The 23,906-nt window shown below is 39.1% G+C and overlaps 2 protein-coding genes across 2 annotated transcripts; both read right to left on the bottom strand.

Moving 5' to 3' along the window:
• Positions 1 to 3,720: 3,720 nt before the first annotated feature.
• On the bottom strand, positions 3,721 to 5,454 carry BCR41DRAFT_364133 (thioredoxin-dependent peroxidase). Its single transcript, XM_022026000.1, has 7 exons — positions 5,380 to 5,454; positions 5,053 to 5,096; positions 4,688 to 4,825; positions 4,482 to 4,556; positions 4,203 to 4,303; positions 3,944 to 4,037; positions 3,721 to 3,825 (listed from the first exon to the last, which is right to left on the bottom strand). Exons 1-7 carry the CDS (start codon positions 5,386 to 5,388, stop codon positions 3,777 to 3,779), a joined length of 510 nt encoding a protein of 169 aa, XP_021875803.1. The 5' UTR covers positions 5,389 to 5,454; the 3' UTR covers positions 3,721 to 3,776.
• A 13,324-nt stretch (positions 5,455 to 18,778) lies between these two features.
• Positions 18,779 to 23,787, bottom strand: BCR41DRAFT_426530 (integrator complex subunit 2-domain-containing protein; the record flags this gene model as incomplete). The annotated part of the gene is made up of 8 exons (XM_022030741.1): positions 23,537 to 23,787; positions 23,298 to 23,375; positions 23,032 to 23,186; positions 22,619 to 22,802; positions 21,163 to 22,486; positions 20,658 to 20,975; positions 19,118 to 20,545; positions 18,779 to 18,879 (listed from the first exon to the last, which is right to left on the bottom strand). The coding sequence occupies exons 1-8, from the start codon at positions 23,603 to 23,605 to the stop codon at positions 18,779 to 18,781; spliced, it is 3,657 nt and encodes a 1,218-aa protein (XP_021875802.1). The 5' UTR covers positions 23,606 to 23,787.
• Between the last annotated feature and the right edge of the window lie 119 nt (positions 23,788 to 23,906).

Here is a 23,906-nt window from a genome sequence, read left to right as displayed (position 1 = left end):
TTGGAAAGCGGATTATCTTACCATCTTCCTTTGTTGGAGGCCCCAGATTTATGCAACAGTTGTTCCAAGATGCCATTGCCATGGTTCGGAAGTTTGGCAAGCCAGATCTCTTCATCACCTTCACATGTAATCCCCAGTGGCCAGAGATCCAGGAGGCTCTTTATGAAGGCCAAACAGCAGCTGATTGGCCTGACCTTTGCGTACGAGTATTTAATCTCAAAAAGAAGGCTCTAGAGGATGACCTCTTCAAGAAAGATGTCCTAGGGAAAGTTATTGCTTACAATTGGGTCGTCGAGTTCCAGAAACGTGGTTTGCCGCATCGGCATCTCCTCATAATTCTTGACGATGGAAGCAAGCCTCGGACTGCAGACGACATTGACTCTATTGTGTCTGCAGAGATCCCCGATCGACACAGTGCCCCGCTTGCGTACGAGACAGTAACTTCCCACATGGTACATGGACCATGTGGGGTCCATAATTCTAAAGCGCCATGCATGGTGGAAGGGAGCTGCAGCAAAAAGTACCCACGCTCATTTTTGGAAAATACTGCAAGAAGCGAGGATGGCTACCCGAACTATCGTCGACGTAATGATCCTGCACGCTCCTTTGTAAACTCAAAAGGCAACACTGTCGACAACACTTGGGTTGTTCCTCACAATTTATGGCTTACAACCAAATATAACGCTCATATTAACGTTGAAGTCTGTGGATCAGTGTCATCAGTCAAGTATATTTACAAATACGTGCACAAGGGTCATGATAGAGCAGCAGTTGCTGTCGTGGCTGGCAGCGGATGGAGGAAATGTTAATCTCGATGAGGTCAGCAAATACAGGGATAGCCGATATGTATCTACTTGCGAGAGCTTATGGCGTATGTATGGCTTTGCGCTCCATGGGCAATCCCATAATGTTGTTCGACTGCCTGTCCATCTGGAGGATCAGCAGCAAGTGGTCTTCGGTCCTGATGCTAACCTCGAGCAAGTCATCTCCTGTGCCCAAGACTCGCAGCTCATGGCATGGTTCAAGCTCAATAGTGCCATTGAGAAAGAAATTTCGAGGACAGAAGCAACAAATGCAGCCAATGCCGAAGCGGCAAGCAATATAAAGGTACCAGAATACTATTTGTACCCTGATGTGCCTTATCACTACACCTGGGACAAGCGCAGTAGAAGATGGAGAGAGAGAGCCAGGACCAATAGCACGAGGGTTCTCTCTAGAATCTATTTTGTCCAGCCAAAAGAACGCGAAAGGTATTGTCTTCGGCTGCTGCTTATGCATGTCAAAGGAGCAAAGAGTTTTGCTGAGCTCCGCACCGTGCCTGAAGTCAACAAGGTCTTTGATACCTTTTACTCGGCTGCCCTTGCTCGCGGCTTGCTCGAGGATGATGAAGAATGGAGTCGTTGCTTGGAAGAAGCATCCACATATCAGTTACCGAGGATGTTGCGGCACCTGTTTGGTATTATGATGATCAACTGTAGTCTCTCTGACCCACTGGCTCTTTGGACTCGCTTTGCAAGGGACCTGTCAGAAGACTTCCTTCATATATGTAAAGGACTCCAGGGAGAAGCAACTGCTACTGCGGAGGGTATCGCAGAGGAACAAGCTAAGAGCTCGGCACTTTACGATCTGAATGAAGTGCTGAAGGAGCTTGGGTCCTGCCTGGCTAACTTTCCAGAGATGCCTCAAGGAATAGAAAATGCCCTACAAGAGGAAGATCAAGTTGATGACACGCAGAAGCAATGGGAATTTGAACAAGAGGCTCTCAATAACGTGATACACTTGAACTTGGACCAGAGGATAGCCTTTGAACACATCATTAAGGCAGCCAAGGGTGAGGTTCATGAGAGACTTTTTTTCATTGATGGCCCAGGAGGAACAGGCAAATCCTTTTTATACAACACGCTCATTGGTTGTCTCACTGGCCGACATAAGCGAAGTGTGATTGCTGTCGCATCATCAGGAATTGCCTCTCTTATTCTCCATAACGGCCATACAGCCCATTCTACGTTCAAGATACCGATCCCTGTTGACTGTCGCTCCATCTGCTATCTTGGTATGTGGCAAGATGCTGCCGTAAGAATACGTAATGCTGATGTCGTCTTCTGGGATGAGGCTCCTTTGCAGCATAAGCATTGTTTTGAGGCTGTAGACAGGCTGCTTCGAGACATTATGGAACAGGATACTCCGTTCGGTGGTAAAGTGTTTGTATTTGGAGGCGACTTCAGACAGGTACTTCCGGTTGTCATCCGTGGGACACAGGCTCAGATTGAGGATGCTTCATTGAAAAGATCTTATATTGGCCTTCGGTGACGACACTCAGACTAAGCAAGAATATGCGAGTTAACAGCCATCCTGAGAACCAAGCGTTTGTCGAATGGCTACTCCGTATTGGTGAAGGGACAGAGCCGACCGTTAGTTTTGGCCCTCATGTCGACTATATCAGGATACCTGACAACTTGGTCCTTGACGCCCCAGCTGTAAATAAGGATCACAGTCACGAAAAGCTACTAATTAGGCAGATATTTCCAGACATCGAAACTGCTGGACTCCGGCCTGAAATACTCATTGAGCGCGCTATATTGAGCCCTCTCAATGAAGATGTAGACAGGCTAAACCAATTGGCTACCACTATGCTCTGTAGTACTCAGCAATCAGTCAGTTATATTGGTCAAGATAGCCTACAAGACCCTGAAGCAACAGCTCCGGTCCATTATCCTGTAGAATATCTAAACAAGCTTAGTCCACCAGACTTGCCTCCATTCAAACTGGAGTTGAAAGTCGGTCAAACTGTCATCCTTCTCCGCAACTTGAATCCAAAGCGCGGACTATGTAATGGCACCCGCATAATTGTGCGTGCGTTGGGCACAAGAATGATCCAGACTGAGATTATCAATGGGCAATATCGAGGGGAGCGTGTTTTCATTCCTCGCATACCGCTTACAACGATTGATGACCGCTCTTCGCCAGTTATGTTCTGCAGACGCCAATTTCCAGTCAAGCCAGCCTTCGCCATGACTATCAATAAGTCACAAGGACAGACACTTAAACATGTCGGTGTTTATCTTCCTCAAGATGTCTTCAGTCATGGCCATCTCTACGTTGCTTTATCACGGTGTACTGACCCAAACAATCTTAAGGTGCTGGTCGGGAATGGGAAGGTACAAGCCAAGCCTGGGATATACACCAGAAACATTGTCTTCAAGGGCGCATTGTAGTCACAATATCTTGATTTTCAGACATCCTGCTGCTTCTTCATCTCCAAGTCATTCACGTCAACTTTCAGCTCATCTCCATTGTTATTCAATCTGACGTTGTTTTGTAGCACTTATTTGTATTTTACTTGCATTTATATTTTGTATTTTATTTTGCATTTATATTTTGTATTTTATTTTGTTTTTGTATTTTATTTTGTACGATAAAGATAACTTACTACGTTGTAAGCATTAAATTTTATTACGAGGCAAGAGCAGGCCGTGGCGAAGCCACGGTCTCCGGCTCGTTTTGATAGAAAAGAGACACTGTAGGGAGGTGGATTTACAGTAAAAAATAAAAAATAAAAAATAAAAAACAAACGTGCAACATCATTTAGATCTGCAAGCTCTTTGCCATACTCAACACTCTAACGCTTTCTTTGTAACAACTAACCTGTATAAAAAAGAGCAATTGTGTATAATATAACAATATAATATAATATAATATAATATAATATAATATAAATATGTATAGATATGTTTTATTTATGATCTTACAGGCTAGCTAGTTTGCTGGCATGAACCTTACAGCTTTGCCAAAACTGCTCCGGCACCGGAGACAGAGACACCAAATCTTTTTTGAGGAGGAAATAAAGAAGGAGGAAATTAGGTTAGTAAAATTATAACAGGATATAAGGGTTTTTTTTTTTTTATGAAAAATAAAATTAAGTAAAAATAAAAATAAAACTTACTTGGTTTCAACACCAATGTAAGTGACCTTCATGTCCTCGACCACCATTGCATAGCGCTTGGAACGAACAGCTCCCATGCCTGCCTTGGTCAAGTCTATTCATATATAAATATGTTTATATATACAAATATATATTAAAATCAGTATTCTAGCTTTTTTTTTTTTTTTTTTTTTTTCTTTTTTTTCTTGTTGAACAATTAATTAGCTTTCATATGTTATTACGAGCTGAATATAAATTATTATTTTTTCTTCTTCTTTACCCTGCACAAGTCCTGTTGCCTTGACAAAGTCGCCATTTCCGTCAGCAGCCATGATGACTTTATCGCCAACATTCGTCCACTTTCCCCAAGCATCCATGACACTAACAGGAAAAAAAAAAAAAAAAAAAAAAAAAAAAAAAAAGAGAGAGAGAGAGGGAGAGAATGAAAAATGGATTAGTACAAGGGTGATCGACCAAATAAAAAAAAAAAAAAAAAAAAAAAGACGATAGATTATCCATGATATATTCTCTTTTCTTTTTTCTTTTTTTCTTTGCTTACAAGGCATCGGCGGTGCTAATGCAAACGACTTGATCTACACCCTTGTTGACAAGGTCCTGATATTTCTGATAGTATCTATTATTTAATACTTCCATATTAGTTTCTTTTTTTCTTTTTTTTCTTTATTTCCCCAAAGCGAAAATAACTGCAATTGATCCAAAGTCAAATAAAAAAGAATAAAAAAAAAAAAAAAAAAAAAAACATACTCTGGAAGATGGTTGTTGTTGCATGTTGGGGTGAATGCTCCAGGGACACCAAAGATGACTACTTTCTTGCCCTTGAAAGAATCTGTGCTGAGAGGCTGAGGAATACCGCAGGCATCCTTCAAAGTTGGGTCATATGGGCTATTCACACCAAAGGAAAAAGAATAAGAAAAAAGAATAAGAATAAGAATAAGAAAAAAAAAAAAGGCAATGCAGATAGGCAAAATAAGATCAGGCAATGATTAAATATAAATACGTTTGTCCCATGCGGGTTATTGGAGAAGAAGAAGAAGAAGAAAAAAAAAAAAAAAAAAAAAAGATTACAAATGTCTCGATCGAAACAATTGGATAAAAAATTAGCCGCTTACCAGTACTTGAGAGTCACAGAGGGGAGAGTATCGCCAACTTGGATCTATCCAAGACCACAGATAAGGAATGAAGTTTTTGAGTTGAATATGGATAAAATTATTATTATCAGTATTATTTTATCTTCTTCTTCTTCTTCTTCTTCTTTCTGTAAAGTCGCTTCCTGTGCTAAAAGTCGTTTTCATCAACATGTGAAATGCCTATTCTCATTTATGCTTTAATTCTCTGCATCCTGATTTCCATGCATCTCCATTATGTTTGCTTCCATTTGTACACATTGACTAGACAGGATGAAATTGAAGAAAAGAAAAGAAAAAAGAAACACATACTTGAGACATGACTGCAGAAGAATGTTGTTGAATGAGTCAAGGGTTAAAAGAATGAGAGAAGAGAGAGAGACAGAGAGAGAGAGAGAGAGAAAAGAGGGTAAAAGAAAAAGTTGGAGCAGAGTTTAATGTGATTCGCTAATTGTTCCGATGGTGGCGCATGAATGTGTGTCCGTAAAGAGAAATTTAAGTTGCCCGCAATGTTAACCAGACCTACCCATGTTCAAACAAAAACCCACCCCACGGGCAGACATTTTTTTTTTTTTTTGAAAGAAGCATTTAAATGCTGATCCTTATTTTCTCCACAAATTGGATTGGATTGGATTTACATAAAATAAGAAAAAGATATTAAGATATAAAGATATTAAGATATAAAGATATAAAGATAGCGTTTTTTTTTTTTTTTTGTCCAGGCGATCAACGCCTTTTTTTTTATTACCGTCAAGACTATTTAAAAAAATATATTGCTACACATCTTTGTTATCACTTGATCGGTTAAGAATAAAATAGATAAAATATATACTTTTTGGAATTTTTTTTTTTTTTTTTGTTGATAGTTGATAAAAAAACGAATCAATCGTTTTACAGAAAAGAATTGAAGAGGTGTTATTCCTTCTCCTCCCTATGTACATCCGATTAGTCGAACCAGTCGACCATTCGTTTTTTTTTTTCTTTTTTTTTCAGAAGGTGGGTATCTTTTTCTTTTAGACAGCGCCGTTGAAGACGAGGCGGTTGGGGGAGTTCTTCAAGTTACCCTGGATCTTGCCAACGGAGGCAGTGCTGGTGAGCTTGTCAAAGACAGACTGGGCAGTGGGCAAGCTGTTGAAGGAGAGGTAGAGAGCTGCAACACCAGCAACGTGGGGTGAGGCCATCGAGGTACCGGAGATGGTGTTGGTGGCAGTGGTAGATCCGATCCAGGCTGAGGTGATACCGACACCAGGGGCGAAGATCTCAACGCAGGTTCCCCAGGAGGTGAATGAGGCTGGGTAGTCGTTGCGGTCAGAGGCAGCAACAGTGTAGGTGTTGGCAGCTCCGGAGGGTGAACCAGTGCAGGCATCAGTTGTGGCGCTGTTACCGGCAGCGACGATCAAGGGGATGTTGGCACGGAAGAGACGCTGGGCAGCATCGTTGATGGCAGTGGACTTGCCACCTCCGAGGGACATGTTGACAACGGACTTGCCTGCAACAGCGCGCTGGGCAACCCAGTCCATACCAGCGACGACACCAGAGGTCGAGCCAGAGCCATCACCTCCCAGGACCTTGACACCGACAATGTTGACCTTCTTGGCAACACCGTACTTGGTACCACCGATGGTTCCAGCAACGTGCGTACCGTGGCCGTTCTCGTCAGTGTTGGGGGAGCCAGTGATGAAGTTGGCGCCAGCGGTGGCACGGCCGCCAAAGTCGCTGTGGGCAGTGTAGACACCAGTGTCAATCACATAGGCAGTCACTCCTGAACCGGCAGCATCGTTGTAGTAGTAGGGCTGGCTCAAGTTGAGGTCGCGCTGGGAGACGCGGGTGAGACCCCAGGAGGGGACGGGGGTCTGGGAGCCAGCGATGCTGACGACAGCATCCTGCTCAATGTACTCGACCTCATCAGCAGCCAAGAGCTCCTTGAGGGCAGCCTGGTTGACGGTGGCAGCGAAACCGGGGATCTTGGCATAGCGGCGGTGGATGGTGGGCTTGCGACCGCGACCGTTCTGGCGGCGGGCAATGTCATCGAACTTGGCCTGGAAGGACTCGACGTTGTTACCCTCCTTGAGGACCACAATGTAGGAATCGGGGATAGCCTTGCCTCCGTTGTTGATCAAAGGAGCAGCCTGGACAATGGCAACGCAGACAGCGAGGATGACGGTGAACTTCATGGTGAGATGTGTGAGTGTGAGTGTAAGAAGAAAAGAGAGAGAGGCTTTTTTTTTTTTTTTTGTGGAAAGGAGAGAACTTGATTGTAAGAGTGAAGAACAAAAAAAAAAAAAAAAAAGTGGGGTGGGTTGATGGTATTTATACAAAAAAAAAGGATTTATGAGGATTAGCAAGGAAGGATGTATAGCAATAGAGCAAAAGGAGCCCTGATGGCATGTATGAAAAGGTGAGGAATGATGTCCACAGGTACAAGGATGGGGAGAGAGGGGAAGACAGGGGTAGACAAGTTTGGAGGATGCACATTGGATTGTAATGGATTGAATTGTATTGCATTGTATATAACGACTCTAATAATGAATGTAGAGTATTCAATAATTGTGTATACAATGCAATGGATGTTGTCATTAGAATGTGTGGTGTGTGTATAAATGTGCAATGGCGTATGGAATTGCACCCTGATTTTGGTTTTTTATTTCTTTATTTTTTTATTTGACCCTTTCAGATCGCGTTATAATTTCTTGTGGTTTGTTGGTTGCTCAAATACATGTATATATATATATATTATATTATATATATATTGATGTTGATGTTGATGTTGATGTTGTTTGTTTGTTGTTTGTTGCTTTCTTTCTCAAGGGAGACCCTGGGAGCGAACCTGGAGATGGGAGCCAATGATAATGCGGAGTAAATAAAAAAATAAAAAAAAAAAAAAAGATTTTGTAGGCTTGTGCTCCCATTCTAAATAGAAAAAAAAAAAGTTTTGAAGATGTTTGCTCTCTTTCTCTCTTTCTCTTTATCTCTCTCTATCTCTCTCTCTCTTTCTCTTTCTCTTTCTTTCATACAAATATATATACACACTTTCTTTTTTGCTGTTTGTTTATTTGTTTAAACCTTGATGCAAGGGTTCATGAAAATAAGTCTCCTTTTGCATAATAAAGTTTTATTTTTATTTTATATATCTGCCTCAATTCAATTAAAACAAATAGACAACTTTATATATATATATGTGTATATATCTACAACAAATACAAAAGGGTGAGGGGGGTCTGGGCGTGAGAGAAGATAGAGAAAGACAAATGATATTTCCTCCACCTCCCCCTGCCCCTGCCCCGTTGCCAGCCAGGGGATTTATTCCAATGTGGAAAAACAAACGGGAGATTTCTTATGTTTAAATGCAATTTAAGCACAATCAATAACAAATAACAAATAACAGATAGCAAATAATACCAATGCACTCTAATATATACATTATTATACAAAAAAAAAAAAAAAAAAAAAAAAAAAAAAAAAAGTGATAACAATATTCATGTAAAATGAGGTTGATGACAATATGCAATTCCAGGATTATATTGTGGGACGAGACTACATTAGACGAGATTTTATCTTTGTGAGGCGATGCAGATGAACATTGGACATTTGAAGATTGAACATTGAGAGCACTTTGTGGAAATGAAAGATGGCGTGCATTAGCATAATAGACACAGGGAGAGACAAAGAGACAGAGAGAGAGGAGTGAGTTTCTAAAGTATTAATCATCTGTCTACATATATACACAGAATATGCAGGACAATGCAGACTGTTTAAAGAAAAAGAAAGAAAAAAAAAAATGTCGACTTTCTGCAGGGATTACATGTGTTGTCATCTATGGTATATATATATGGGCACAAATGGGCCTTTTTGCCCTTTGTCTCCTTGTCCTTCTATCCTCATACATGAACATGAACATGAACATGAACATGAACATTGTAGAACGTTGAGAGCAAAAAAGTAAAACGTAACCAACCAGGTTGGCTCTTTTTTTAAAAAGCAAGTGCGCGTGACATTGTTCAACCTTCAAATTTTTTTATTTTATTCTTCCTACATGTACATGTTACCTAGCGCGTGCTCAGTCAGATTTGATTGGATCCCAAACATTTTTTTTTTTTTTTTTTTTTTTTAACCCGAGAATTGCCTCGCCTCCAAGATTAATTTGTAAAAAGTCAAGGGGGTGGAGAGGAGGCGAGGGGAAAAAAAAAGAATACAGGTGATTACAAAAAGGAATGGTGGGGGGGAAGAGGAAGAAGGGAGGACGAAAAAGAAGTTGAATAGACTATGCGCCGCCACATGCTTGATATTGTACCTACCTGCATCTGCACTATTCTTTCATTCTTCTCTGCAAAAACGGTCTGGAATCGTGATTTTTTTTTTTTTTTTTTTTTTTCCCTATCTTTTTCCACTTTAAACACATGTTGAGTTGTAGACAAGTCCCCAGGATACTATTGTTGTTGCTGCTGCTGCTGCTGCTGTTGCTGCTATTATTGTTGTTTTTTTTTCCTCTGTTGTGCTATTGCTATTACTATCCTATACCGTTAGCACCTTCTTTCTTCTTTCATTATTTCTTTTTCCCCCAAACAAAACAAATCAACAATTCTGTTTCCTGGGAAGAAATCTATTTTCAGGTTTATTAAAAGATTGAAAGATGAATGGATATGTTTTATTATTTATTTTGCTTAAATTCTTCTCACGCTCCTATGGCTATATTGTATATATATATATGTATGTATATATTATATTTTACCTAGACACATCACAACAGTAGGGGAAATGGACAGTTGGGAAACAAAAGAATGTGTCCATCTTCCTTCCTCCCCTCCCCTCCCCCCCCCATTTGATTGTTTATCCTAATAATTTGTTGTTGTTTTTTTTTTTCCCACAAGGATAGGCGTGTGAAAAAAAAAAGAAAGAAAGAAAGAAAGAAAGAAAGAAAGGAAGGTAATTAACATTAATAATGATGATAATAGCAATAGCAACAGAGCAACAGCAATAACAACAAACCCTTGACCGTTGCAATAATAATTATAACTATAAAAAAAAAAAACAAAAAAAAACACGCGCGCCTATATAGTTTTAACGAGATGGAAAAAAAAAAAAAAACAAAAAACAAAAAACAACCGTGAGATTGTTTTTTGTTTTATTCTTTTTTTTTTTCTTTTGTCCTGACCGTTAGATAGAAGCAAAAAAAAAAAAAAAAACATTTCTACGCTAGGGAAGAGAGAGGAATGGATAATACGCGAGAATGTTTTCTTTATAAAAAAAAAAAAAAAAAAAAAAAAAATGCGTACCTGATCTAGTACAAATATGAGTAATAAAGCAACGCATAACTTTTATTTTTAATTTTATTTTATCCAGTCATTTAGACCAAGTCCTGAGATAGATATGTATTTACTAGAAAACTTATTATTTATATATATACAATACATATATATGATTCATGTACTGAATGTAGACTAGATGAGAAGACTTGAAGGTTCGTCTTATCTTCTTTGTAATATAATATACACATGTAGTCGAGAGCCAAAAATATAAATATTAAAAAAACGAAGCTTCCAAACAGAAGTCTTGCTTAAGGCATAGATCTAACCGAGGGGGGAAAAGAAAAAGTAAATTAGGGAGTAATAGTCAACTATAATTTAAACGTATACTGTACAAATGTAGAGAGAATAGAATTTAGAAAGAGAAAAGAGAAAAGAGAAGAGAAGAGAAAAAAAACAAATGTCGCCATCGCGTCTACAAATGGTTTTTTTCCCACAAAGAAAAAAAAGAATTACATTGCCAAGGAATTATCCGGACAGGACAAACAATACTAATCCAGTTTCCTTCATTCTTTTTTTATTATTTATTTATTTATTATATTTTTTTTACATTCCCATGGAGCCATCCAAAGAAGAAAGAAAAAGAAATAAAACATCAGATTTGTGGTTCTAAAAATTGCAATGTATAAAAATATCATAATGAAAAACAACAACAATATGGTATATACCAGTAAAAACACCTAATAAAAATGTAATAACGCGAATTTTGTTTATGCAGTCCTTTTATTTATTTATTTTTTCTTTCAAAGTAGTGTATCACGACTATATCGCGTATACTATTGGCAGTGGGCCTTTCTTTTTTGGGTGGGGGGGGGAGAAGGAGTTGGAAGGAGGGGAGAGGAATGAGGGTCTAGATGATGTCCAAGTATGTGAGAATGTATGCATGCATGCAAAAACGTGGAGTAACAAAATGTTCATGTACACCATACCATGTATATATACATATACATGAAGAATGTAATATGAAAAAGCTGGGGTGGGGGGGGGAAGAAGGGGAGAGAGGAAAGAGGATTCTACTCCCCCCCTTCTCTCCCTCTTCCCTCACTTTCTGATCCTCTGCTATGCAAGGGTCATTGTCATCCAGCTCACCTAAGCATAGACAAGGGGCCATATCCGATAGGTTTAATTGTCAGATGCTCTTGCATGGGATGCATGCTTCCTTGCCTTCCTTGGATACGATTGGGTCTTCTCCTAAAGAGGATGGGCGTAAATTAGCTGCATACATTCTGCACCCTGGTACAAAACATGTAAGGGAAAGTATATAATAGATAAATGTAAAACATATACATCAATATGTGTGTGTATTATTGTAGAAGATGAGGTGGCAATGCACAGATCCCTCAATATGATATGATATGATATTACCTGGCGCTACAGATTGTTGTCACTTCATCGACTTTTTATGCCTACATGTTAGTCTAGTATGCTTTTTGTCTAGTCTCAACTCTTTGCGCCAACAGGATACTTGTTTTGTTTGCTCCTTTGCTCCTCTTGACCTTTGACCTTTGACCTTTGACCTTTGGTCCAAGTGTGATAGACATGGGAAAATAAAATAAAATAAAATAAAAAATAAAATAAAAAAGGGGTAAACTTTAAATTAGAGTAAACCGATGTTCATGTTCGAATAAATTTGTATATATATAAAATAAATAAAAAAGAATAGCCTTGATTTCGATGCAAGGGGATTTAAGGGAAAACATCGGGGACAGATACACATGAATGCTCCTGAGAAAAAGAAAAAGAAAAGAAAGAAAAAGATATGACATGTTTATTTTCATGTTCATGTTTATGTTCATGTTCATGTTCATGCTCATGTATACATTCATTGTTGAAAGACACATTTTGCACGAGATATTCATTCTCCATTCCTCTGCCTGTTCTTACCTCCTCCTTACTCTAGACATGTGTTTATGAACTTTCTTCCCATGACGACCTTTGATGCATCTATGAGTCTATACATGTTGCAAATGAAGCAGAGGAAGAAGATGAGGGAGAAGAGGAGAAACTATATTTCATGTTCATTATATGAGCAAAAAAGGACAAGAAATCAGGCTCTTTCTTTTCTATCCCCCCCCCCTCCTCGGCTCTTTTTTTTTTTCCTATCTCTTTTTCTCTTTGACATTTGTCATCTTTGCCTGTTCATACCATGTATGATGTCGTACATGTACACTCTTTTTTTTTTTTTTTTTGTAAAATAATAGCCCGAGCACACACACACACACACGATGAATAACATGGTATAAGTGTATCATATATATCATTTTGTGAGCCCTTTCAACCTTGACGCCGAAATCTCTATATCCTCCATATGGTACCGTACTTGTACATCTTATGGCACACAAAAAAAAAAAAAAAGTAAACGTAACCGTGCATTTGAAGAGGTTACCTCTTTCTGTTCTGTTCTTTTTTTTTTTTTTCTTCCGGGTTTAGAAGAATGGACTATTCCTGTAAGTAAATACTGGCATATGCATGGTGTATAAATGTAACATGTAACATCTTCTGTTCAGCCTGAAAAAAAAAAAAAAGAAAAAAAAAAAGAAAAAAAAAAAAGAAAAAAGAAAAAGAAATAATCAAAGACGAAAGGCGTAATAAACTCTCTTTTCCCTTTCTCTCTTCATTATGCCCAATCCCCCAATCTGCTATGCATGTCTCAACCGTTATCGTTAATTGTTGTGCATTAATTAATTAAATATTTATTTATTTATTTATTGCTTCCTGCTTCAATTATAGCAAGCAAGTAAACATGCAGAATATAGATATAAAAAAAAAAAATAAAAAAAAAACTTGACAACAAAGAGAGTTTTTGGGAAAATGATGTGGACATTGGTTGGTTGGTTGGTTAGTTGGTTGGTTAGTTGGTTAGTTGGTTGACTGGTTTGCTTGGGTCCGTTGGGTCCGTTAGGTCTTGTTGATCGGTTGGAGTTAATTTTTATTTGTTTTATTTTATTCTGATTCTGTTTTATTCTCTTTATTTATCTATTGATTAGTCCCTGATCAATTGTTTACATGTTTATGCTTGTATATACATGTACACTGCAGAAAAGGATGAATAAACAATTCAAAACGGCACTTTTCTCTTTTTTTTTTTTTTTTTTTTTTGTTGTCTCTTTAACATTAACATTAACATTAACATTACCATGCATGGTTGGGCATGACATGACATGACAAGATTTTGTTGTTGTTGTTGTTGTTGTTGTTGTTGTTTGTTTGTTTGTTTGTTTAGAGTGCTGAACTGTACCCTGAAGATTCCCATTGCTCTTTTTTTCATGCGAATTAATGCATCGTCCCCATTGGCTATCACTTCTATGCATGAGCACGCGCAAAAGAAAAAATAATGAATATGTCATCCTCCTCTTACATCTTTACATCCTACTTTTATCATGTGATGAAAGGAATGTTGTGTACACCAACAGTTTTTTTTGTACTTTTCTATTCTTTCTATGATCTGATAATGTCGTGTTTATGGAAGAATAAAAAAAAAAAAAAAAAAAAGTAGCATAGTATAAAATATTTGTCATAGAGCCTATGCTATAGTAGGATGGATATGTAGAACCAAATAGACGTGTTTTCTTCTTTTTTCTTTTCTTTGAAACAATGGCAAAATGGAGAGCAGAGGTGTATTCAGAGATAGAGGATTTGACTTTTGTAAAGTTCAATCGTAATGGCTTTCTTATCATTCACTCTTCAAAATAACCGGGATGAAGATTGCCCTGGTTGCCTTTAGGGAAAAAAAGAAAAATAGTAGTGATAATGATGATAATAAAAATAGCTCCTTGTAAGGCTTTTTTTTTTTTAACATCAAGTCCCCCCTAGATGATCAAAATCCTTCAATCATTTTTTTTTTTTTTTTTTTTTTTTTTTTTGCAAGCTATTACCCTTACTCGAATATATAAAAGTATAGGGAATCTAACTCACAGCCTGATTTACGAATAAGCTGGTTATGGGCCCATTGGTTGTTGACGGTGCACATTTCTGGATTTATGTCTGCAGATCAACGAGACAGGAAACTGAGATTGAGTATCCAATAGCTTTTTTCCTTTTTTTCCCCCTTTGGGAACTTGCTCATGATGAGCCACAAAAGAAAAGTCAAGAGAGAGTATTGTTTTGATCGATCGGATCCTCTTCTAGAAACGCACTGGTTAGGATGCGTGATTCCATCAATCTAGATTCCGATCCATCTGGGGGATTTGTCAACGGAGACTTCAACTTGGAGTTTAAGCTAGGGCTAGGCTAAAATATTATTTACTCTCTCTTGCCTTGATGGTAAAGGAAGACACCAGTGAGTTTAGTGGGAATGGTTGGTGCCCCTTTGATGCCTTGCTTGCATTCCCCTATCCTTCTCTCCCACTGTCTAACAGACCCTTAAACAGAAACAAGTCCGCAAAATAATCCTAGAAGCAAATATGGAATGAGCTTACTGTTTTAACCAACAGACCTGGATCTTTGTCTGAACGCTGCAGCAAAGGATATATATAGCGTATCCTGTCTGATCATAAACTGGATGTACACGATAGCGCCTATTGACAGTTACATACATTATATTTACACTGTTCAAGGACACCAAGAGGCCGAGATTGCTCTGATAACAGACACTGCGCTTTCCAGTCTTTATAGGACTTTGAGCGGATGATTTGCCTTTGCCTCTTGCTCAGGCTTTGTATTCGAGCCCCCTTCCTTCAAGTTCTCTCTTTAGGGTTCTTGCAATCGAGTTAAAACTAGATAAAAAAAACTAACATATACATAAAGAGGGGAGGTTTTTTTTTTTTTTTTTCCTCGTGAGAGATGGTGACTATTAACAAGACCGAACGGATCTCAACTTGCTTGTCCTCAAGACTAGCATTACAGATCTTAACGTCTTAGCCACCATGTTGCATTAAAAATATCAACGCGCATGAGTCGTTTAGTGCTTAGGTTAAATCCACTATTGGAAGGTACTTATCAAAGGCCTCTCTCTCCCTTGTTTAATATCACTCATATCTCTATCTCAGTTAGGCTAGTGTAGCTTATTATATAATAGTGTGTGGTATCTGGTTATTTTAGCAGCTTTATTTTTTTTTTTTTTTTTTTATAGACATGTGGGTATTAATACGCTTCAAAAAAAAAAAAAAAAAAAAAAAGATCTGTAGATCTATTCTTGTTTACAGACTTTGTCTGCATTCATCATTCCATATCTCCAAGTGCTATTCTCTTTTGTCCATCTATATACATATATAATCCATACAAACCTTTGAAGTGATCATGTTCAAATGACCATAGATTCTGGATGCTCAACAATCTCTTCATTGTCCAGTGTCCAGTTCAACAGTATCAATCCCAGCACCAGTAACCATCCCATCACCTCTACGCAATTTCTATTCTCAAGCACATCATCATAACCTTGCTTCTTTGTTATATTTCTACTTGTTTTCTTTGAACTGAATAAAGTATTGTTGTTATATATAATGTATTCGACTCAGAGTATAGAAAAAGGTTATTAAGAAAGAACCTTAAGGATGCGAGGGGAAGGGGCCTTATTTGTTTTTTCTTTCTTTCGATTGAATCTCTTATTATAAACTCTACCCCTAATTCTAATGTGAAGTGTATTTACTAAATATTAGTATTTATTTTAGAATAAGGAATAATAAAAAAAAGATTTAAAATCAAAATAACCTTATTTTTTATTTAGTCCAATTGTTATTTAATTCCAACCGAAACTGTTAAGCTTTTATTTTATTTTTTATTTCTATTTTGCAATTGGAGCAAACATTTTCAAAAACGATCAAGTTCTTTCTATTTAGAATGGGGACACAAGCCTATCTGTATATAATATATACATACAATTGTATATGTATTGTATTTGTATACACATGTTGTTGATAATATAATACCTCCTGAAAGATATTGCTCCGAGTGCCGATTGGCTCCTGTCTGCCTAACAACTTTGCTCCCAGGGTTCATCTTGAGAAAACAAAAAAGGGTGCAATCCCTACATGAAAAAATGTACATGTTATTTGCGCTATGGCACCATACATTCACAGCACTGGATTGGAGTTGTATTTCATCTTTCTCTCTTCCATTGAATACAAATGCATATCCAATCCAATCCTATCCTCTCGAATTCACATCTTATGTGATCCAACTTGCCTCTTCCCCCCTCTTTGCACCTGTGGACAGCATTCCTCACCTTTTCATACATGCCATCAGGGCTCCTTTTGCTCTATTGCTATACATCCTTCCTTGCTAATCCTCATAAATCCTTTTTTTTTGTATAAATACCATCAACCCACCCCACTTTTTTTTTTTTTTTTTTTTGTTCTTCACTCTTACAATCAAGTTCTCTCCTTTCCACAAAAAAAAAAAAAAAGCCTCTCTCTCTTTTCTTCTTACACTCACACTCACACATCTCACCATGAAGTTCACCGTCATCCTCGCTGTCTGCGTTGCCATTGTCCAGGCTGCTCCTTTGATCAACAACGGAGGCAAGGCTATCCCCGATTCCTACATTGTGGTCCTCAAGGAGGGTAACAACGTCGAGTCCTTCCAGGCCAAGTTCGATGACATTGCCCGCCGCCAGAACGGTCGCGGTCGCAAGCCCACCATCCACCGCCGCTATGCCAAGATCCCCGGTTTCGCTGCCACCGTCAACCAGGCTGCCCTCAAGGAGCTCTTGGCTGCTGATGAGGTCGAGTACATTGAGCAGGATGCTGTCGTCAGCATCGCTGGCTCCCAGACCCCCGTCCCCTCCTGGGGTCTCACCCGCGTCTCCCAGCGCGACCTCAACTTGAGCCAGCCCTACTACTACAACGATGCTGCCGGTTCAGGAGTGACTGCCTATGTGATTGACACTGGTGTCTACACTGCCCACAGCGACTTTGGCGGCCGTGCCACCGCTGGCGCCAACTTCATCACTGGCTCCCCCAACACTGACGAGAACGGCCACGGTACGCACGTTGCTGGAACCATCGGTGGTACCAAGTACGGTGTTGCCAAGAAGGTCAACATTGTCGGTGTCAAGGTCCTGGGAGGTGATGGCTCTGGCTCGACCTCTGGTGTCGTCGCTGGTATGGACTGGGTTGCCCAGCGCGCTGTTGCAGGCAAGTCCGTTGTCAACATGTCCCTCGGAGGTGGCAAGTCCACTGCCATCAACGATGCTGCCCAGCGTCTCTTCCGTGCCAACATCCCCTTGATCGTCGCTGCCGGTAACAGCGCCACAACTGATGCCTGCACTGGTTCACCCTCCGGAGCTGCCAACACCTACACTGTTGCTGCCTCTGACCGCAACGACTACCCAGCCTCATTCACCTCCTGGGGAACCTGTGTTGAGATCTTCGCCCCTGGTGTCGGTATCACCTCAGCCTGGATCGGATCGACCACTGCCACCAACACCATCTCTGGTACCTCGATGGCCTCACCCCACGTTGCTGGTGTTGCAGCTCTCTACCTCTCCTTCAACAGCTTGCCCACTGCCCAGTCTGTCTTTGACAAGCTCACCAGCACTGCCTCCGTTGGCAAGATCCAGGGTAACTTGAAGAACTCCCCCAACCGCCTCGTCTTCAACGGCGCTGTCTAAAAGAAAAAGATACCCACCTTCTGAAAAAAAAAGAAAAAAAAAAACGAATGGTCGACTGGTTCGACTAATCGGATGTACATAGGGAGGGAGGAGAAGAAATAACAGCTCTTCAATTCTTTTCTGAAAAACGATTGATTCGTTTTTTTTTTTTTTAAAAAACAAAATATCAAAAAATTCAAAAGTCTTTTTTTTCTACATCCGTAGCAAATATTCTAAAATAGTCTTGATGGCAATAAAAAATTCAAAGGCGTTGATCGTCTAATTAAAAAAAAAAAAAAAAAAAAAAAAAAAAGTCTTTATGTTCTCTTTCTTTTTTATTATTCTTATTATTCTTGTGGAGGGTCGAATGGATATATATATATATATATAAAAAAAAGCTCTTTCAGCTTAGTATTTTCTTTTTTTTTCTTTTCTTTTTTATCAGTTGCGAAAGGGAAGAGAGATAGATCAAGAGCGAGGTTTACAAAAGTAAAAAAAAATAAAATAGATTAAAAAAAGTAAGAAAAGAGCAATGTTGCATTAATATTGTTCATCATTCTTGTTATATTTCTAGTACACTACATTCATATCCTAACAATGTAACCCAAGTAGGAGTAGCTTTGAATAGTATTCATGGTAACATGTATATTTACATATATATATTAAGGTATCTAATTGAGGAATAGGTCCGCATCATTCCTTCGTGTTTTATTGTACATTAGTTTCCATCAAAGTCTTTTTTTTTTTTTTTTTTTTTTTTTTTTTTTAAAGACTAGAGTATGAGGATATTAAGGGAAAAAAGAATAAAAAGAAAGGCTACTGAGCAAATCTCTTGCTTTTTTTACTTTTTTTTTTTTTTTTTTTTTTTCTTTCTTAATCTTTAAAGCAAGCTTTTATCTAGGATGGCAGGATCAAGTAATTCTTGATGAATTGCCTCGATTGTCCTCTCCAAGGCTTTCTTGTCCTGTGGTCCACTTGTTTCTGTTAGAAGCAAAAAAAAAAAAAAAAAGTAAAAGTGAAAATAAAAAAAAAAGTTGATTTTATGATTAGTAAAAACAAGTATGTAACAACAGCCTAACAAAAAAAAAAAAAAAAAAAAAAAAAAAAAAAAAGTAGATTATAATAAAATAAAATAAAAATAAAATAAAATAAAAATAAAAATAAAAATAAAAATAAAAACGAAAACAAAATAAATTAAATATGAACAAATACACAGTACCTCGAAGCACAGACACAATGTCATCGCGTAAACTCGGAAAGGCCTTGGCCAAGATCACAGCACTCTCCAGAACCTCCTTCGCGAACCCTGTACTAATAGCCAGAGCCTGAAATCTCGGTAAAATAAAATCAATCGTCATCTGCATCGTGTTCTGTAACGGAAATCGTTCACAAAGATGAGCCGCCAAGCGAAGTGCAAACACCTGTGGGGCCACATCTGGTTTGTCCTCTGGTAAGTCTATTCCACCGCCTCCTCCTCCTCCTCCTCCTCCTCCAATACCACCACTACCACCGCCTCCACCAAGATGGGAAGAAGAAGAAGAAGATGAAGAAGGAGTAGTACTAGTAGCCGATGAGCTCATTGCAAGCATAGAGGAAGGGGCCACTGAAAATAAAATCTCTTGCAAGAAATCCAGACACACATGAATAGAATCCACCCCCGCAACAACCGCCGGTAATAAATCCATCGCATATCCCTGAAAGTGTACCAGTTTTGGAAAAATCTTGTGATCAATGAACAACTGATGCAAAAAGTTGAATGTTACAATCCGTACTTCCTTTAGCACATTCGAGATATCATCCATTGAACTCTCCTTTTGGTTCTTTCTAGTCATGCGTGGCTGTTGTTGTTGTTGTTGTTGTTGTTGTTGTGTCCCTGTTCCCTCTTCCATCGACGAGCTGGTCGACGACGACACAAGATCCTCCGGACGTGCTTCACAAATTTCCAATAAAAGCTGAACCAATGCAGAGTCCTGGATATAGAGCATGGCACTCAAATTGGCTTCCTTGAATTGACGTCGCTGTGCTTGTACTAATGAGGCAGGATTAGAGGCAGAGGCAGCGGCAGCGGCAGAGGCGGAAGAAGAAGAAGAAGATCCTGATACTGATGGGTGTCGACCCTGTTGTGGAGCTTGTGGATATGCCTGTGCAATCTGAAGTTGTTTCCGGTACCAATGTCGTGATCCCGTCATCACCGCACTTAACACCTGAATAAAAAGACGGAAAATCATTGGTGAACGAAAAGTCCGAAAGTCGACCTTGAAAAGCAATAATGGATCTTGGACCAGCCAATCAAAAGTATAGAGGACCGTCAATTGTTTTTGCGCTTGATTACGCTTCACGATCTGATGTGAGAGTGGTAGAGGTCTGCCGGTGGCGGATTCTGTAGATATAGATATAGATGTAGATGTAGATGTAGGGGTGATGATAGATCTTGGATTCATGAGTGGTTGTGGAAGGAGTGCATGGATGGTCAATGCCCATATCTCGTGTGGCATGATACTATTGAGCTGATCCCATGTATTCTTGAAAGCTTCAATCACAGGTGGACTTGACTTTGGATCCAGCAAAGATGGCAAGCTCACTTTGATTAACTGTTCTGCTAACATCTGCCTATCGGATTGGCGTAGCCTCTGGAATGAATGGTAGCCTATAGCGAATTTTTTTTATTTTTTATTTTTTTTTTAATATTCGTAGAGTATGGGCCAGAAAAAAAAAAAAAAAAAAAAAGAGCTCCTTATAAGCCACCATCTTCCTCTTACCTTTAACTGCTGCTCTAGGATCACGAATATGTTGGGCTATGGCCTGGAAGTGCGGTTCCATGATTTGTGCAGCATCTACAGTTTCCAATGGGTTCTGCCTTGGTTCAGAATAGGAGCCTTCTACATGGTGTTGTGTCGAGGTAGCCATTCCTTCCTCTAGAAGCAGTGTCGTAACATCAAACAACTCCGGGAACTGAGAGTTGACAAGTTTCAGGAACATGGGTTGTACTGCACGAAATGCCGTTCCTCCCTGAAAGTTTTGAACATAGAGCACTATTTTTCGGATCTGAACATATTCCAGTAAGTTCGCATCATATTCTAAAAAATAAAAAAAATAATAATAAAAAAAAAAAAAAAGACTAGTTAGCGTCTTTTGCTCAGGGTTGTGCTCCTTCCAAAAAAAAAAAAAAAAAAAAAAAAAAAAAAAGAGAAAAAAAGAAAAAGATTGCCATTGATTCGTCCAAAAAAACACGCCAGTCATTTTTATATACAAATGTATGCCCACCTTTCATTCGCCCTATTGCACCGATGCTGCCCAAGTTCCCTATACAGAGATCATTATTCATGAGCATGTACAGAACAATCAAGACCTTCGCCGGTGTTGGGTCATCATACGGGTTACTGAAGCATGCTCTGATGTCCTGCTCAGGTATCCTTGTGATATGAGGGGATCGTGAGATAGCTGCTGTATATGCTCGCAACAAATGAATCATGTTCGCATCCAGGGGTACAGTCGCCGCCTGAATTTGCTCCATAACCCATTTCTGAACATCGGTTGCACTCTTGTGGAAAACGTCCTGCTGTAATAAATAACCAACGATGAAATTTGCTGTGGAACGTAAAGATGAATCCTGTTCACTGTCCGGGTTAGGGGTATGAGTCGATATTGAGTTTATTGTGGATTTAATGGTCGATTCCTTGGTGCCTAATACTGTAGCATCCGCGTTAGCAGCATTAGAAGCATTATCAGCACCAGCACCAGCACCAGAACTAACAGTAGGTCGACCGATTCTAAGCGCACACGAGGACAGTTCTTCATTTGTAAACACGTGAGAGAAGAGTGTGCTCAACTCCATAAGACCGCCACGTGGAACCACAATGCTCATCGAGAGTGTTTTTGATACCATGTCATCGATCCTCAAAAGCTGCTGTTGCTGGAAATATATCAAGAGATGTTGGATCTGTGTTGAATCTTGACAACGAATCATTTGATGAAGAACTCGTTCAAGCCGAGATTGAGAATATTTAAGGAGTTGGGACGCGCTCATTAGGATAAGACAAATCTTGAGACCAATCGTGCTTGACTCTAGTGGGGACATTTCCAGAATGCCCATTGAAATCTCCAGTTGTTCAGCCGTCAATGACAGGTTCATCAAACCAACCATGCCTGAAAGGATCCTGAGCAGGCGGTTGACGGCCACATGGTCCGGTCTCTCCGAAGTTAGTTCATCATTCAGAGATGAAAACACGAATTCCATGATCGAACTAAGACTGTTCCTCGTAATCGGATCCACATCATTCGTGAGCCATTCTGGTTGTCCCCGTAGGATCCGATTCATGAAGCAGATTTCGTCGTGACAATGTTCGATAGTGAGTTCAATAGCGAGATTCGGAAATACTTTCCTTGTAATCAGTCGTTGACGAACGCCCCATATCTTATGATCAGCCAATTTGCACAGTCGGAGGAGGATGGGTTTTGTGTTGCTGAGGCGTCCCTCTGATCCCAGTAAAGATTCGATGATGAGAGAAAATGATGAGGGGTGATTGGCAACTAGAGTAGTGATCAGCGGCGCAGGGTTTTGTAATAAGCGTAGTGAATTCACAGTTGCCTAATATTATTATAGTAACATTAAACGTAAATTGAAAAAATGTTAGAATGTCATTTTAAAGAGGAAGATAGGTTTCTTATTTTTCATAAACAAAAAAAAAAAAAAAAAAAAAAAAAAGATCAGCAAACAGACCTGGATGTTTAACAGAGGATGCCTGCATCGCAGAGTACACATTGCCAGGATCATTGAGACTTCTTGGCGGTATATAGGGCTGTCAAACAGAGCTGAGGCCTGGCGTTCGATCTGTTTATTTCCATTTGTGAAGGACTGTTCTGAACTCTCCCAATCCAGTTTAGCAAGTTCAATTAGCACGATGCTAAAAAGGAAAAGCTTTTATGCAATTAGTATATATAACATTTAAAATATTTATGTTTTTTTTTTTTTTTTTTTTTTTTTGCTTTTGCGGAACAAAATTTTATAAAAGGAGTTTGGCTCCCCCCTTCAGTTCACAAGCCTTTATAGCCTTCATAGCCTTCATAGCCTTCATAGCCTTCATAGCCTTCATAGCCTTCATAGCCTTTATAAATAACGATTTACTAACATACCGTGCTCGGTCCTCGTCAGTTCCTGTTTCGAACAGTGATAGTGTTGAATTGGATGTGGATCTCTGTATATTTTGTTTTTCCAATTGCAGTTCCTCTTTGACCTGGCGTTGGATTAATCGATAATCAAGATCCCGATACCTAGTTGCAATCCATGTCTGAACAAAGTAAGAATAAGAAATTGAGCATTTTACAAAACAAACAAAGAAAAAAAAAAAATTACAGGAATGAAGTTTGAGAAAGTATATTTAAAAAAAAAAAGGAAATACCTGAGGGTAGCGGACTAGAAATGGGATATATTCCAAGGAATATCGTGATATCAATAATGGTAGATATAAAGTGTAATCCTAAGCGATATCATGCCAAGTTAATAAACGATTAGGATTAGCCTCTCTCTCTGTCTGTCTTTCTGTTCGAAAGGGATTATTTGCTGCGTAGAGACCAACAAAAAATAAATAAATAAATAAATAAAAAATTAGGGCTTGCATTTGGTTATTGTTTAAATTACCAAGTCTGGATGCAGACGTGGATTGCCCCCAGTCTCAATCAAACGGAATGCTTCCGAGGCAGCACCCATTGCTAAGATTTGATGTTGGCGGAAGCAACAAAGAGAGAGAGAGAAAGAGAGAAAGAGAGGATGGGTAGATGGAAGAGAGGGAGAGTGAGACAAGACAATGGCTTTTTGTCTGAATGAAAATGTAAAAAAGATCAGCGCGTTAAATCAGAAATGCTACAATCGACAATTGACAATTGACAAAGAGGCAGAGGGGGAGGCGATGCTGAACGAGAACAAAAAGTTGTTCCAAATGGGGCCATTCGGACTGAGCCACACACACACATCCCACACTTCCCCTTGAAATAATTATGTGTCCTAACCA

Source organism: Lobosporangium transversale (genome assembly GCF_002105155.1).
Source record: "Lobosporangium transversale strain NRRL 3116 chromosome Unknown BCR41scaffold_69, whole genome shotgun sequence".
Taxonomy (NCBI): Eukaryota; Fungi; Mortierellomycota; class Mortierellomycetes; order Mortierellales; family Mortierellaceae; genus Lobosporangium; species Lobosporangium transversale.
The sequence above is the reverse complement of the archived record's forward strand: the minus strand, read 5'-3'. Positions and strand labels throughout refer to the sequence as shown.

Excerpts from the sequence above, each read along its gene's own strand:
- BCR41DRAFT_364133 (XM_022026000.1), bottom strand. Across the intron at positions 4,557-4,687 it reads AACAACAACCATCTTCCAGA|ATACTATCAGAAATATCAGG; the intron begins GTATGTTTTTTT and ends ATTAAATAATAG. Across the intron at positions 4,038-4,202 it reads GGCAACAGGACTTGTGCAGG|ACTTGACCAAGGCAGGCATG; the intron begins GTAAAGAAGAAG and ends ATATATGAATAG.